The sequence below is a fragment of the Rhinolophus ferrumequinum genome, chromosome 27, assembly GCF_004115265.2.
Source record: "Rhinolophus ferrumequinum isolate MPI-CBG mRhiFer1 chromosome 27, mRhiFer1_v1.p, whole genome shotgun sequence".
In the NCBI taxonomy this organism is placed as follows: Eukaryota; Metazoa; Chordata; class Mammalia; order Chiroptera; family Rhinolophidae; genus Rhinolophus; species Rhinolophus ferrumequinum.
The window spans coordinates 17,336,354-17,351,999 of record NC_046310.1 but is presented as its reverse complement, the minus strand read 5'-3'; the positions used below and the strand labels follow the sequence as shown (position 1 = coordinate 17,351,999).

Below are 15,646 nucleotides of genomic sequence, written 5' to 3'. Positions count from 1 at the left end.
GTAGGTTTCAAAAGAAAAATGAATAAAATGACAGCAAGTGAATGTTTTCTAAAAATGAGGTTCTAAAAACTAAGAATGCATCAAAAAACACATTTTCAGCCACTGAAAAAAATAATTTTTACACTTATATGAAACAAAAGTATATACATTTTTTTCTCTGAATAGGAACCAGAACAAGATACTATGTATTTTCCAACAATCAAGTCATTTCTGCAATCTTTTCGTTAGTTCTAACTTGATTATCAAATAATTTTTATTTTTACACTATTACAGAAGTGCATTTCTCTAGGTTTCCAAAACCACCTTATTCAACCTTCCCCATCTGTCACCATCTGCTTCTTTTTAGCATGTACTTTTTGTGTGATCACATAAGCATGTGAAAAATAACTAACATTCAGATGATTATCTGCTGGTACATTTGAGGACTGGGCATAATAAAAGTGAACTGCCAAAACGTACTTAACACTTTTAATTTTGTTGGGTCTTGCATGTAAGCTACATTTGATTTTCAAACTGTTTTACAGTTGGAAAGTTGATCAGGTACTGCTAACTCAAGAGCAAAGCTGAGACTAAATAATTAGCACTGCATAAAATGGTTTGGATTCAATGAGAGCCAAATCAAATAAAATTTAACAGTAAGATTTTATATGTGATTTCTAATTTCTTTTATAATCTCTAGGTGTGAAAATATAGTATAGATTACAAAGACAAAATCCCGTCAAAATATCTTATGGTCCCTAATGTATGACAGGTCAAGTTTATTTCCTTCTCATGTTAGGAAGAGCAAAACCACATTCGTTTAAAACTAGATACTCTCATACTAATGCATTTTTAGAGCTGTAGCACACTAAATGCACAGTTTATATGCCTGCTAGGACTGTACCTCTGCAACCTCTTTAAAAATACATGATTTTTTCCCTTTAACACTAAAGATCTATATATATAATTCTTCATCAAAAGAGGTAAGAGAACAAATATTTTTAAAATATTCGTTTTTCAACAAATGGCATTTTTATGCCATTACTATAGTAATTATCTTTTTTGGTGGTTTTTGCCACAAGAAGAAACTTAAGATCATTTAAAACTGAAGTTTATTTAAAATCGGCTATGAATCTGATATATAGGACAGTCACATCGGGTTTGAACTGATTTCTAACAGTCTTTTTGAAGCATCTTTTAAATGCCCTTCACCTATCTTTTTTTAAAATTAAATTTATTGGGGTGACATTGGTTGATAAAATGATATAGGTTTCAAGGGTTCCATTCTATAATAATTCATCTGTATATTGCATCGTGTATTCACCCTTCACCTATCTTTAGACTGCTGTTTCTACCAGATTCAAACACCTTAACAGGTAAAGGATGACCATTGCTAGGTGGAGCAGAAACTACAAGGAGACCGCTCCATAACGTGTAAACAAGTTTTCTACAGGAAGAGAAGGGGAAATTCTGACGGTGAGAAATTTACCAGGCAAGCAATAGTCAGAGAGAGGTCTGATAGACAACCACTTATATACGATCAGGGGAAGTCCGGCATTTAACAAGGATACACACCAGAAATTTGGGGGTTCAGAAAAAGTGAGAGACACCGTCTGAAGCAAAGGGAAGAGGCTAATGTTTGCTTTTGCCAGTCCTTCCCTAAATCTGACCATATGTCTGATCAGTGTTGTCTTTCTCTCACCTCCAAAGTGGCTTTCCCTTCTCCATGAGGTCAAATCTAAATGTGCATTCTCCCATCCCCTCTCTGCGTCCAGCCTCTCCTCTCCCGGCTTCCTTTTCCTGTCACCAGACCCTCCCTGCAGGCTCACACCTTTCCTGTTCCTTCCGCTACACTCCATGTAACTCCAATAAAACAATTCTTGTTTGCACAGTAATAATTACTCTCCATATCTTATCACCTTAGTAAACAGTAAGATACGTGAGGATGAAAACCATTTCTTACTATCATTGCATTCCCAGCACCTAACATAACGCATGGCACCTAATAAATAGTCCTTAGTGAATGAAAGAATCAATGTTCTTTAGGGAAACGGTCCATCTCAGAGACCAGAATAAAGACTTACCTTCTTGTTTTTAAAAGTAAGAGTACACACATTCAAAGTTACCCTGATTTAACATGCCATGTTTGACATAAGTACTTAAAATATAAGAATTAAAATTGCGTGAGAAGTTAGTTGTTTCAAGATTTGTCATTCTCAAACAGTAACTACTACAGTGATTACTCTCCACTATAAAAATGAGGTGTCGAAATTTTAATTATGAATCAGCATGTGTCAGCCGTGGGAACATAAACTGCTCTTAAAGACCAAACTTCTGCAATATTATATGTGTGTGTGTGTGTGTGTGTGTGTGTGTATGTATATATGTATATATATATACACATATATACATATATGTGTATATATATATACACACATATGTGTGTGTGTGTGTATATATATATATATATGAAGAAATGTTTTACTTGTCTTTAAATAGAAATTGATAATTTCTTGTGAACTGTAAACTTTCCTTTTAGAAACAATTGGGCTCTTCTTGAATTAAATTCTTGGTTTTGTTCTTCAGTTGATGATATTTGCATATAGAACAATATCTTTGTTTCTTAGAAGATCATCTGCTTCTAAAATGAGATGTACTTATCTTCTTCAGAAATAATTTCCCCTAATTGTAACACAACTAATTTTGTTATTCTAAATATGGGATAACATCATCTATGGCAAATGTATAGCAGGGGTAATTAAACTTCAGAAAAACAAAGAATTTGTTTTCCATGACATTCACAAAAACAATCCTATTCTAGAAAATATGATCTTGTATTTGAATAAACAAGGAACTGTTTCTAAAATTTTTCCTAATTCAGCCACAAAAATGGACAGTTTTAAACTTTAGATTCCGTAACAGACAAAATGATATTTTGAGCAGTTCTCAAAATACTATTTGGAAATCTACTGTATTTCAAATTATTTGCACTTATTTACAATAGTTCAACATTCTAGAAATGTAAATTTAATCCCTAATTGAAAAGGACTGTTGTAATGAGCTGGCATGAGTTCTACTCTGTATGTAAAAGGGAATGCAAGATCATTCTGAATGTATTCCTACTTGCTAATTTCTTTTGATTACCTTTTCCTTTTGAGTCTTTTACAAAGCATTTATTTTTAAAATGATAATTCTTGACATCTTCAAGTGGCTTTTAAATTGTGCCTTTTTGGGGCCATGATGTATTCAGTAAAAGAAGTGCAAGTGGGCTTTATAAGATGAACCTACTCAGAATTGCGATTCTATCCCCACCGCCTCCAAGCTGGGTATAGTTTACATTAAAAAAAAAAAAATTCTGATCCTCAGTTCCCTCACCTTAAAAAAAATCAGGTTTGCTATCACAAAAGGTTATTCTAAATATGCAATATACTTATGTAGCATATGGCACATAGAAGATGTTCAATAAATAGTAATCTTCATCCATCAAAGATGAATGCCTCCCTGTGGCTCTGGCCGCACTAACTCTGGAGTTTGAAGGAAGAACCGAGCTGGTTCCTGACTCAGGGTTTTTACAGCAGCTGCTCTCCATATTCAGAAAGCTCTTCCCCTCAATTTTGCCAACAGCTGCCTGCTTCTCAGCTTTCAGATCTCTAGTCCCACGTCACTTTCTCTGAACATCCTATCTGTAGAAGGTTCTATATGTCAAAGGCAGCCGCAGCAATATCTCAATCTCACATGCTGTTCTACGGCAGAGACATGGGGTCTGCAGCCCACCCTAAATCTGTGTGGGCTTAAGGACTGCTTCACCAATGAGCACAGGACAGAAGGATGGTGTGTGGTTTCCGAAATGAGGACGTACAAAGAGATGCATACACAAATGTTCACAGCAGTTTTAGAGCAGAACACTGGAAGCAACACAAATGTCCAGCAACTGTTAAATGGATAAACAAAATGAGGCCTCTCCATACAATGGAATATTATTTGGCCATAAAAAAGAAATGCTGATATGCCCCAAAGTGGATGAACCTTGTAAACCATAGACTCAGTGAAAGAAGCCAGATACAACAGGCCACATATTGTAGGATTCCATTTCTATGAAATGTCCAGAACAGGCACATCTATAAAGACAGAAAGTAGATCAGTAATTGCCCAGGGGGGAGGGGAGAACAGGGAGCTAATGGATATGGGGTTTCTCTGATAGAGTCATAAACATATTCTGGAATTAGATGATGGTGATGGTTGCACAACTCTGTGAACGTACTAAAAACCACTGCTGTGTACTTTAAAAGGCTCAATCTTATGGTGACTTGTACTCCAATAAAATTATAAAAAAGAGACTATGAAAAGAAAATTTCAAAAATGAATAAAACATTTCTTCATGGTTTCCTAGGTGGAACAAAAAAAACACACAACAAAACAAAGAGGAAGCAGCTCCTAACCTGTTCCCAGGATAGTCACTTTTAGAACCCAGAGGCAAGGAAGTGTGACTCCCCTCGGATCAGTTATGAGGAAGCCCAGGCCACAGGAAAGGCTGAGGCTACCCAGAAGCCCTCCTGTGGACCGTCCTGTCACGGCACCTGCTGACAGCCAGTCAACTGTGAGACACGTCAGTGAAGAAGCTGCCGCATTCCAGCCTCTGCAGAGCCCCCACCCCCCCACCACTGTAAAGCTCTCCGCTGAGACCCCATACACTGTGGAGCGAAGATAAGCCACTCCTGTTGTCCCGTCTGCTTTCCTGACTCAGAATCCACGATCACATAAAATGGTTGTTTTCCACCATTAGGTTTTGGAGTGGTTTTCACACAGCAATAGTAACTGGAACATTATTTAAAATAGCCACCACACCACACCCTTCCCTTTATCTAGCTTTTTTCTCTTCCTGGCACTTATTCATTACATTATATCATTGATTTATTTTAATTCTGTTTCCCTCCACCAAGAGTTAAGTTCCCTGCGAGCAGTGTTCTTCATGTCTTGGTTCTGTAACCACATCACCCAGAAAAATACCCAGCACATAGTAGACACAGAATATATAGTTGTTGAATATACAAATAAATGAATTACTGGGAACCCTCAGCATGGATAGTCATTGGATAGAGTTTGGTTTGGTATGAATTCTAAAATGTAGCTACCGTCACTTCACTAACTTCAAAATACTTTCCAATACTTAAGTATGAAAACCCACAATACTACAAACCCAAATTATTATTTCTTTGTGTCTAGGGAAAATCCAAATGGCTTATACAACTGTAAACATTCCTGCTGAAGTCATTCAATTATTCTATTTTAACAAATGAATTAAAATGAGCATACTCAAGAAGTAAAATGTATGTGGCCAAGAAATCATAACTGACTTACTATATATTGTAGTTGTACTTCTGTGCTCATAAAGTCTATAAAATTCAATTTCTATATATTCTTGCCCTATGATAACACATTAAACAAGAGGGAGCAAAACAGATCTCATTCATGTCTAAGTCCAGGTAAGAGTAGTAGATACTGCATTTTTTTTTTTAAATAATCAAATAGTGTACTCCATAAAACATGACGTCAATGTTATTCTTTCCTATGACTGGAAGCAAGCGTACCTCGGGAGCCAGATATTCTGGGGTACCACAGAATGTCTTCATGGTGGCTGCATCTGTGATCCCTTCTTTGCAAAGTCCAAAATCTGTAATTTTTATGTGGCCATCTTTATCCAGCATCAAATTCTCCAACTGCATAGTAAGAAAAATGACATGGTTTGTTCTATAGTCTTCAAATTTAGGAAAATACTGTTTTGAAAAACTGAATGTTGAGTAAGGTATTTTGGAACGAGGACGTGGTTGTAGTTAATAGAACTTTCAGTACTTACAAACCCTGTAGCTTCCTGACTCACGTGTAAAAAGAAACATGTTTTTATCAACTACTTCATGATGCTAAAATGATTGATTTTAAACCAATGGAAGTAAGAGCCATTATTGTGTAAGTTCTGAGAACTAAAGCCTAATTAACTTTTCAAAGCAAATATCAATCCTCTTTTTTTAAAAAATAAATTGTGATCTAAACAATCCCAAAGAGATGGGCATCTTCTTCTGGATATATACAGATGGTTTTCAACAATTTCTCTTGGGAATCTATTGCTATTATAAAATATTCACTTACAGAAATGTTTTTTGGTGGTGGTTGTAAATCAAACCTAAATCTTATTTTGTAAGGTAAGGCGATATCCTCTTTTGCAGTTCTTTGTAATAAAGAAATACCAACCCTTTTAAACATAAAGAGAAAAAGAATATCAAAGTCAAACATTCAATAGTTAATGAAAATATATAGCACAAATATTATGCAGTTGGAATCTCTTTGAAGCCATTAATTAAAAAAACACCAAAGAGAATCTTCAAGATTAAACCAAGTAGCAAGATTATCCGCCTCAAGTGAAAATTATGAAATGCAAAGGATTTGTGCAAAGCCAGTACAATTAAAAATAACAACAATAACAGGATCATGTCTTTATCCCCTTTTGAAACCAAAGTTATGGTGATCATCACACCAAGATACATGAGTGCCACAGCCTTATATAGACGAGGGCCCTAACCTTGCCCACTTACGTAGATACAACCTAAAGGTACACATGAGAAATACACACACAAGAAACACAGGTGAAAAATATACTAGCAGGATGAATGATAATTAACTTATTTAAGAAGTAGATACTTATTGCGTTCCTTCATGTGACGATACATGAAGGTGCTTACCTGAACTCTGAAGTCAATAGCAAATTCAAAACAGACCTCCATGTAAGAACAGAAGTAGATACCAATCATGTAAAATAAAAGGCGATGATATCATACTGTCATCTTGTCCAATGTCTTATAAACCAGAAACTAAATACAGTGAAGCATGCTGTGCTCATTGAAGGGAAGACGGGACAGACACCAGTCCTCAGCTGCAGTGCTTCCATGTGCTACCCCGCTGATGTAAACATGCAAAACATGTCGTGTTTATTGCATCTACTTCAGAGAAGTGAGTCTATCTTTGACCAGTCTACAGAAAGCTGAACGAACCCTAGATATAATGTTGAACCTTTCAAAAAGAAAAGTTCTTTTATTTTATCTAAATTTAGATATCCTGCATCATCCGTAATGCTTCTCTACTAACTGGAACCTAAAAATGGAGCCTAATTTGCACAAGTGACAAGAAGCCCTGAATATTGAAACCAATCAGAAACATCAAGAAACAGTCCGTCTACTTCTCTTTCTTCCTAATCTCCTCCTCTCTGCCTTGGTTTGTCTTTCCCTTCTTCATGCTTCTGGTTGTCTCTCCTTTTTTCTCCTCTTTCAAAACAATACCTTCTTTCTTTTTCCCCTCTCCTAACTTGCCATAATGAGAAAGAAATGTATACTGGAAGGTCTGTTGTTTTTGTTGAATAAAAACGTACATGCCCTGTTCTTAATTTTAAAGAATATGCTTATGGCTTTACTATAGGAATATGTTATAATATAAACAAACAAAACCAAATTAAGTTCTTCAAATGCTGTATGATCTTTTTAAAAATATTTAATAAATCTCTTTTGCCAACATAATATATAAAAAATTCTTATAAAATCTTTGAATAATACGATGGCATACAATGTGGATGCATTATTACTCCATTATTATGCCAATCCTCCTTATGTGCTTTTAGGTATGGGAAAATATTCATGGAAACATGGTATCATGCACTGTTTCTCCGTATTTTGACAAGGCTATTTTGAAGTGAATGACAGAAGTATCAAAATGCACAAACACTGTTTTTCATACCAAGCAGTGTGTGTGTGTGTGTGTGTGTGTGTGTGTGTGTGTGTGTGTGTGAGTGCGTGTGTGTATATTTCTAAATCCTGACTTGCAACTAATTCTCTCCTCTCAGACTTCATCTCTGAGCCTCATACCAAGGGTTGCAGGATGAGGAATGAAATGAGATGCACGGATGGGGTTTGGGTAAGGAATAGGCTGGACTGCGACAGTCCCAGTGTGCGCAGAACTTGCGGGGTGTCCTGGGATGCAGGACTTAAACGTTCTGTAACTGGGGAAGTCCTGGGCAAACCAGGACAGTTGGTCATCCTCCTTGATTACAAATGAACTTTAAAAACATTCCAATGACACAGTAAGAAATAAGGTCAGCCTAAGGCATGACAAATGAGAGATAGGTAAGGGTCAAGATGACGGGTGAGAGAGCACACTGCATGGGGGGCAGTAGAGAGCAAAATGGGGAAGAGTGGGGAGTCAAGTTAGAGAACTTCCACGTAAACTCAAGCTTTACCCCTTTCTCACTGTGTGACGTTGGGCATGTTACTGATTTCTGTGTGCCTCAACTTCATCTATAAAACAGGAATAAATAACAGTAACAACCCAACATGATTGTTCTAAGAATTAAATAAGATACTGAATGCAGAACTTAATACACTGTGAACACTCAATAACTGTGTTGGTCATTATTAAACAGAGAGTTTAATGGTTGATTTATAAGTTATCAAAATGGTGTGTGATCTTTTAGGCAACATACTATTAAAGGAAAAGACAAAGTTCAAGAATGAAACCTCCTAAAACACTTGTCAGCTCAGTGATTTCATTAAAAACATTATTCAATATGAAATCATTTATTTTGAATAAAACAGAAAAACATAAATATTTCATTATGTTAAAGCCAGTTATTTAACAACAGTGTCCATTTTCCCATTTTTTCTTCTCTCAGCATCTGGAAATACCATTTTGCTGAGCATGAATGACAAAGCCACTTGTCCCTCCACAGTGTAAGTGATAGTCAGAGATCCATCACCTTAAAAATTATCCCCAAATCCAATGTGTATAACGATAAGTCAGGGAGTAATTAAGTATCTAGTCTTGTTAAAAAGGAAATAAAATTTTACACAGATGCGTAACAGTTTCCATAAAATGTAAGAACCATTACTGTTGTGATTCACAAACGTGAAGGATGCCCAGAAGCACCTGGAAGTCTTTTCAAAGCAGATCAAAGGTCTAGACATAGCAGACCACCTGGACGCCAATGACTTCCTCAGTGCACTGAACACTAACACAAAGAGGATTTAGTTGAACATTTTTAGGAACGCTTCCACTATGTAAAGGGGAATAAAAATATTTACAAACGGTTTTTCTTTGGTTCTCTGTCCTAACTCTCATGGCTTTCCTTCCTTTTCTGTAGTCATAAAACGCAAAATGCACAACTGTCACTGACTGGTCAGGGACTCTCTATTTATAAATCTTTAAATGCATCTGTTTTATCTCCAGTCAATCTTAGTTTCCAAGACGGAGAGCAGGACATTGGGTTTAGGCTTAATGGATGCAACTGCTGGCAGAAAGCAATGATGGAGTCAAACAGAATGTGTGACGGAAAAGATTATATATTAAAAATCAGGGTAGTGCTTACTATTAATATTAGAATCAGAGGGTAGTTGTCAACAGTTCACGCTTTGAAGAGAGAAAAATATTAGACATATACCTCACAGAGAATCCATGGAAAAAGGCAACATTTTTTACCCAGTTGAAGTGAATAGGCATTATCTGATAGAGGGTCTTGATTCTGTGTCTATATAAGACAAATTGTAGATTTGGCAATCTTATCTGGCAATCTTTTTTCCTCTGTGCTTGTGAAAAATTATAGCAAGAAAGTATTATGCTCCTTCCTGCTCTCGCTGGTACCTAGAATAAAATTAAACTAAAAATCCTAGCTGTACTTACTTACTACAGTGCTTCTCAAACTTTTACTACACTTCCTAGTACAATAAAAAGTGAAATTGGTAGGGAGTACCAGGATGGGTGGACAGGCTGCTGGCACCCGACCTGATGGCTCGGAGGCTCCTCCCACAACTTCGCGGGCTGAGGGAGGCGTGGCTTGAGTACATTTGTAACCCACGTGTGACACACAGGCTGGGAAGCCCTGCTCTAACACACGCCACGCTAGCTATCAGAAAGTTTTTAAAAGCTTTTAAACTTTCTAATATAATATTCTAATAGAGGTATATATTCTAACATATGTATCTTTTATTTAAATGGCTTGACATTGCTATTAAACAAAGGGATGAAAAGAGCAGTTCCTAAGGGATCTGATAACTATCACAAATATAAAGAAACGATTCCTTCCCTCACTCTTATGTCCCCCGTTAGCACAGAGGCATCAAACTCAGTGCTGGGTACCAGAGCTGCCTCGGGCCCAAGAATGGAGCAAGGGATTTCTCGGCCGCACGCTGCATATTTAGGTTTTATGGGTATCAAAATGCCGCAGTGTTCCCCACGCTGGCCTGCAGGAACTTAAGAGGTGTGCTGAAATACTGAAGAAAACATTTCTTCATTTTCACCCTTCCTACTTAGGAATGAAAAGGATTCCTCACGCACAATAGAGAAGCCCTCACCGAGGTTACTAAGCTATTTAAGACGTTACTACTCGTTGGGAACATAGCCCAATAGTACAATTTCATTTTTGAGATGGAGGGGGTTGTAATAGCAGTGGCTTCAGGTTTCTATAAAAGAGGGAATGCAGAGTGACTGTCTGGTAGAAGCAGGAGTTGGGGGACGTGCCAGGAGACTCAGCGTGTAACGCAAGCAAGCTGTCTTTATTTGAGCTGTGAGCTTATTAGGGGTGAACGTCCGGGAACTGACGGAGGCAGGGAGGGCTGCGGTGAAACACTGAAGCCATCCCTTTGTGCCATCACCGAGTTTTAGAAATGATCTAAATCTAGTTAGTGGCTTCTCATGGTAATAACGTAAGTGGTTAAATTAACCATTTAACTCTCTGATTAGGTAGAAAATAAGATTAGATTTTCCAGAAATAGAATAGAGTAGCAATTTATGTATTATTTTCTGTCCCCCGCCACCACCCTGTCATAAACTGGGAGAAATTAATTCTTAATGAATTCCAGTATCATTATATGCACTTTGCAAATGTCCCTATTCAGCCTACTCTGTAGTTGGATGGTCAGGATTGTTGGGAAAAAAATGTTATACTTGCAAAATAAGAACTAAGCAGAAAATAAGTTTTTTAATACTTTTGCACTAGAGCAAATTCTTAGACTTCTTCGAAATTTTAACACTTTTGCACTAGTGCAAATTCTTAGAAGAGATTTCTTCAAAATTTTCCTAAGATTACTTAGGAAAAAACACCAGTTTTTCCTAAGTAATCACAAGGAATTTGGGTGCTACTGACACAAAACTTCTCATTATGACATGTATTGACAAATTAAGCAAACTTACTTAAGATACAACGAAAGTTGTGCTAATTTATCTGTTACGAACATCAAGTTATTAGAACCCATGTACTAATAAAATATCTTATTAAATTGCACACGAAGTAAGGCTTTACCTCCAGTGATAAATGGGGGACAGGCGAATGGGTACTGATTTTCTTGCGAGGCGCAGCTACCGCAGGCATCTCAAAAAGATTTGTGTTTGAGTAAACACAAGGTAAGGAGATGGGAGAGACAAATCTGAGACTGATCAATCAAAGTGGATACCTAAATCAGGCTTTGATGATGCTGTTTTTAATACGTCTGGTATAAACATATTCAAAACATTATCTTCAGCAGCTTTATTAGAATTTTAGGTTTACAAAGATCTCCCAGAGTTCTCAATGCCCTCTCCTATCTAGATGTCATTTCAACTCTAGAAAGTCAGAATGGTGTGATGAAAAAACATCAGACCTAGAGCTAGGTTCATGGGCTCCAGTAATCTTGGCCATGTCACCAACTTAGTCCATTTCTTTGAGCAGGTCACTTACTGGGCTTTGAAGCTTCAAAGACCTCCTTTGTAAACTATGGGTCAGCTCTAAATTTCTGTGATACCACCTACAGGATCTCACTCTCATGCATAATCTTGTGAACTATGGATACAAATAACTTGTATAAATTTTGAATGTCTGGCTTTTTACCTTGTATGTATTCTTCTTGAAGTATATTCGTATGGTTTCTGTCCCATGCTGTATACATTTACTTAGACCTTTAAGTTAAGGCTATATTTAAAATAAGGAGAGACCACCTACTTGTCTAGTAAAGTTAGTGGTCTATGCAGATGGTAGCTACATGACTGGTATTCACGTATAAAGTAGGCACTTTATATTCCAGTTTCATAAATTTAGTCTAATTCCATCATCAGAAGGGATGAGGTAATGGAACTCATATTAATGAACTTCAATATACCAATATGTTCATTCGTTTAATAAGAAATGGTTAATGGTAAATATTGACCAAGACCATCTCAATTATAGCATTCCTTAACCAATGCTGACAATCAAATGAGCATTCTTTTCTTTGTTTCTTTAGGCTAATAATTCTACTTTCCAGCTTTAAACATTTTGGACATGTTGCCAAGCACTTCAAAATTATTCACATTTCCTGAAGTCCAGGAAGTTCCCTCTTTTTTAAGTTCCCCCTTAAAGTATAAAGTGGGAGGAGAGGGGAGCTGATTCAGGCAGAGAAGAGCTAACTATTTCTAAGAAAAGTTGGCAATGCCATACAACTTATGTTCTAAGTTTTGTCATGTCATATAACGAATTTCTTTTTTAAAAATCTAGATTCAAGACATTTAAACATTATGGGATTATCTGGCCATGCAGACATCAAATACAAGAATGCTGGATTCTGCCACATTCCTGGTTATAAAAAGCTTCAGGCTAAATATAATCGTGTTGTTGGTTTGGATTCATCTCTGGTCCACTTTGGCACTTAGTTGATCATCCCTCACCTCGATGTTTTATAGTTACATAGCTCATTTTTCCTAAATACAGTATTTTATAGCTTCTGTTAAACTTCAACAAGTAATAAGGTTATGCAAACATACGTACTTATTTCATTGTCATCGTGTACAATAATACTTTGCAAGACAGTCACTCCTTAGGGTCATTTATAACATAAAGGTATAAGGTAGGAGCATCTTTAAATAATTAGGTAACAGAATCACAGACATTTAAAAATGAGTGAGATGGAAGAGTAAGAGGGTAACTGTGATTTCTTTATGCTGTAATATGGATATACCTCATTTCATACAAACAGAATTTCATAAAAGATTTATGTAACTCTTATTTCTACAAATCAAATTTATTTTAAATGACCTAGTTAGTTGATAAATAAAGCAATTCTGTATCTAATTTTAGTAAGATTATTATATAATTTACTTAGTGAGAAAGTAAGATTGTCACATTTAGAATCTATTCCAAATGTGTCATGGCACAAATTTCCTTAATATGGCCACTCTAATTCAAAACTGTGTCCAGAGAATCACTACAATCTTTTATGTGCTACCCCAGGGGTCAGCAAACTATAGCCCGTGGGCAAAATCTAGCCTCCTGCCTGTTTTGGTAAAGAAAGTTTTACTGGAACACAGTCAGATGCACTCATTTATGTGCTGTCTGAGCGGCTTTTACCCTCCAATGGCAGAGTTGACAAGTTGCAAAAGAGACTGTCTAGGCAACAGAGCCTAAAACATTTACTATATGGCCTTTAAAGAACATTTGCCAATTCCTGAGTTACTTTGAGAAGTCAAATCACTCTTACCAATGAAACAAAAACAGTACTTTTTAAAATAGAAACTAACAAATTAATGAAAGGCTATATTGAAATGCTTTAGGTACTTAAACCCATCAAAAAGTTAATACAAAAATAAAAACATATTTTCCTCCCAATAAAGTATTATTTATTGTGAAAGTTTCTTCATAATGTATCATAGAATGTTAGACTATAATGAGACTTATTTTTAAATGTTACTTGCAGTTACTTGACTCTTAATCAGGTGTTTAACGTTACTTAAAACATTTACAGAAAAATGAAACTATTTCTGATAGATCATACTTAATCAGAGCAGTCAAGCAGAAATTCATTGGCACACACACCAAAAACTCGGACATAAAGGAACTATACACATTATTAGTGAATGAAATTTCCTCTCAAATGCCGTAAACTAATCTTAAACAGTGTTTTCTTTCCCAAATAAATCTGCTTTTCTCCAAGCCATGTAACTTTGTAATTACATTGTTTGTCCCTATAGTCTCTGCAAAAACAAATTTTGATTACTTTTTTTTTTCTTTTTACCTTGAGATCACGGTACACAATCTTTCCGGAATGTAGATAGTCCAAGGCAGAGACAATTTCTGCACCATAGAAACGTGTGCGGTCCTCAGAGAACACCCGCTCTCTCGACAAATGGAAAAACAGCTGCAGGGTAAACAGCAGGGACACCATTGTAATAATTACTGATTTAGTGGGGGAAATTAACACAAACATAAAACACCTCTCATCACCATATTGTGATGATAGATAGTGTACTCTCCGTGGACACTCAGCACTCTTAGACAGCAGCTGGCTTATCTTTTGCAGGTTTCCAAGGGGAGACTGCGAGCTGTTAAATCAGCGTTTTAATCAATATACCAATCTTGTTTAAGGCATTCTGCTTGCTACCCATTTAACCTTCAGTTACCAGAGGAAAGGAGTATGCATCAATGGACTGCATCTCCACCTTCCTATACGGTGGCTTCCCTCTTCCAAGGTACTGAGACATTATGAAAATAAATGAACACGAGCATAGATGTAATAGTTCTACTTAATTATTTGATTTACATTTGATTGCAAAGAAAGGACTACTGATTTGCTGAAGCTGATTTATGGGAACTTTTCTATTCTATCTTGGTTGATACATCATGATATTCATCGTGAGACATCTAGAAATGTTTTCAAAGTTTGAGTCAATGTTTTCTATGGTGAGAAACTGTAAGGATTTAACTTTTTATTTTAGTAATGCCCAAAGTGATCTGAGAAGTGCCCACTCCCCTTATGATTCTCAATGTATATTCTATTTTCAATAATAAACTACACCACCATTCTTTTCTCATATATAATCACTTAAACGATAAGTCCAGCCATTTGTTAGTTAATCACCACTCAGTAGTCAACGAATATTTATTGGGTGCTCCCTGTGGCTAAACATCCAGCTCTCCATCTAGACCAGCTCTTTATTTAAGAAGCTGCCTATCTCAACTCTCAGTTGGACAGTGTATGCGAGGAAGGAGCAGGTTTTCGGTACTATGAATTGACTATTGACCTTTGCTGTACTACTTCATTTCACTGTAGTTAAGAAACCCCCAAGAACCATGAAAGTTTGTTGGCAGTGCTGAGTACATTGCCAGGTATCATGTTAGATACTCAATACATGTCTGCGATTAAATTAACTGATCAGTCAACATATCCTTGACTGCAAGATCAGAAATTAACTACCCTTCACATGGATTACTGACTCTTAGTGCTTCTACAAATTTATAACAATTACGGTTAACAAGATATGATCCACACACACCAAATCGTAACTTTGGTACATAAAAGAGGTTCCCTACAGATTCTTTCTCTCCTTTTCCCACCTTCACCTCTGCTTAAAAGTCTACCATTGTTTTAACATAAACTTTACACATCACCCATAGTCCTTATAAAGAGAGACAGGCAATATCATGCAACTATTGGAAAAAAAACTGGCTCAACATTAGTTATAACTAAAATATTAGGCAGATAATCTCTACTCTTTAATGCTCTCTACTCCACTGTCATATTTTATCAAATCTAAGATGCTGTCACTAGGCCTCTATCATCATTTTATGTTAACACCAAGAAAGAAAAAAAATGTTGCCAATTAAAACTGGCACCATCATATTTGATATTTT

The 15,646-nt window shown here is 36.3% G+C and overlaps 1 protein-coding gene across 3 annotated transcripts in view; it reads right to left on the bottom strand.

The window, feature by feature from the left end:
- AKT3 (AKT serine/threonine kinase 3) overlaps positions 1–15,646 on the bottom strand; it is a 250,149-nt gene that overhangs the window by 35,465 nt on the left and 199,038 nt on the right. For all 3 annotated transcript variants that reach the window (XM_033099398.1, XM_033099397.1, XM_033099399.1), the window contains 2 exons: positions 14,031–14,153; positions 5,568–5,696 (listed from right to left, as the gene is read on the bottom strand). In XM_033099398.1, coding sequence (XP_032955289.1) covers positions 5,568–5,696; positions 14,031–14,153 — 252 coding nt within the window. The remainder of the gene's footprint in view (positions 1–5,567; positions 5,697–14,030; positions 14,154–15,646) is intronic.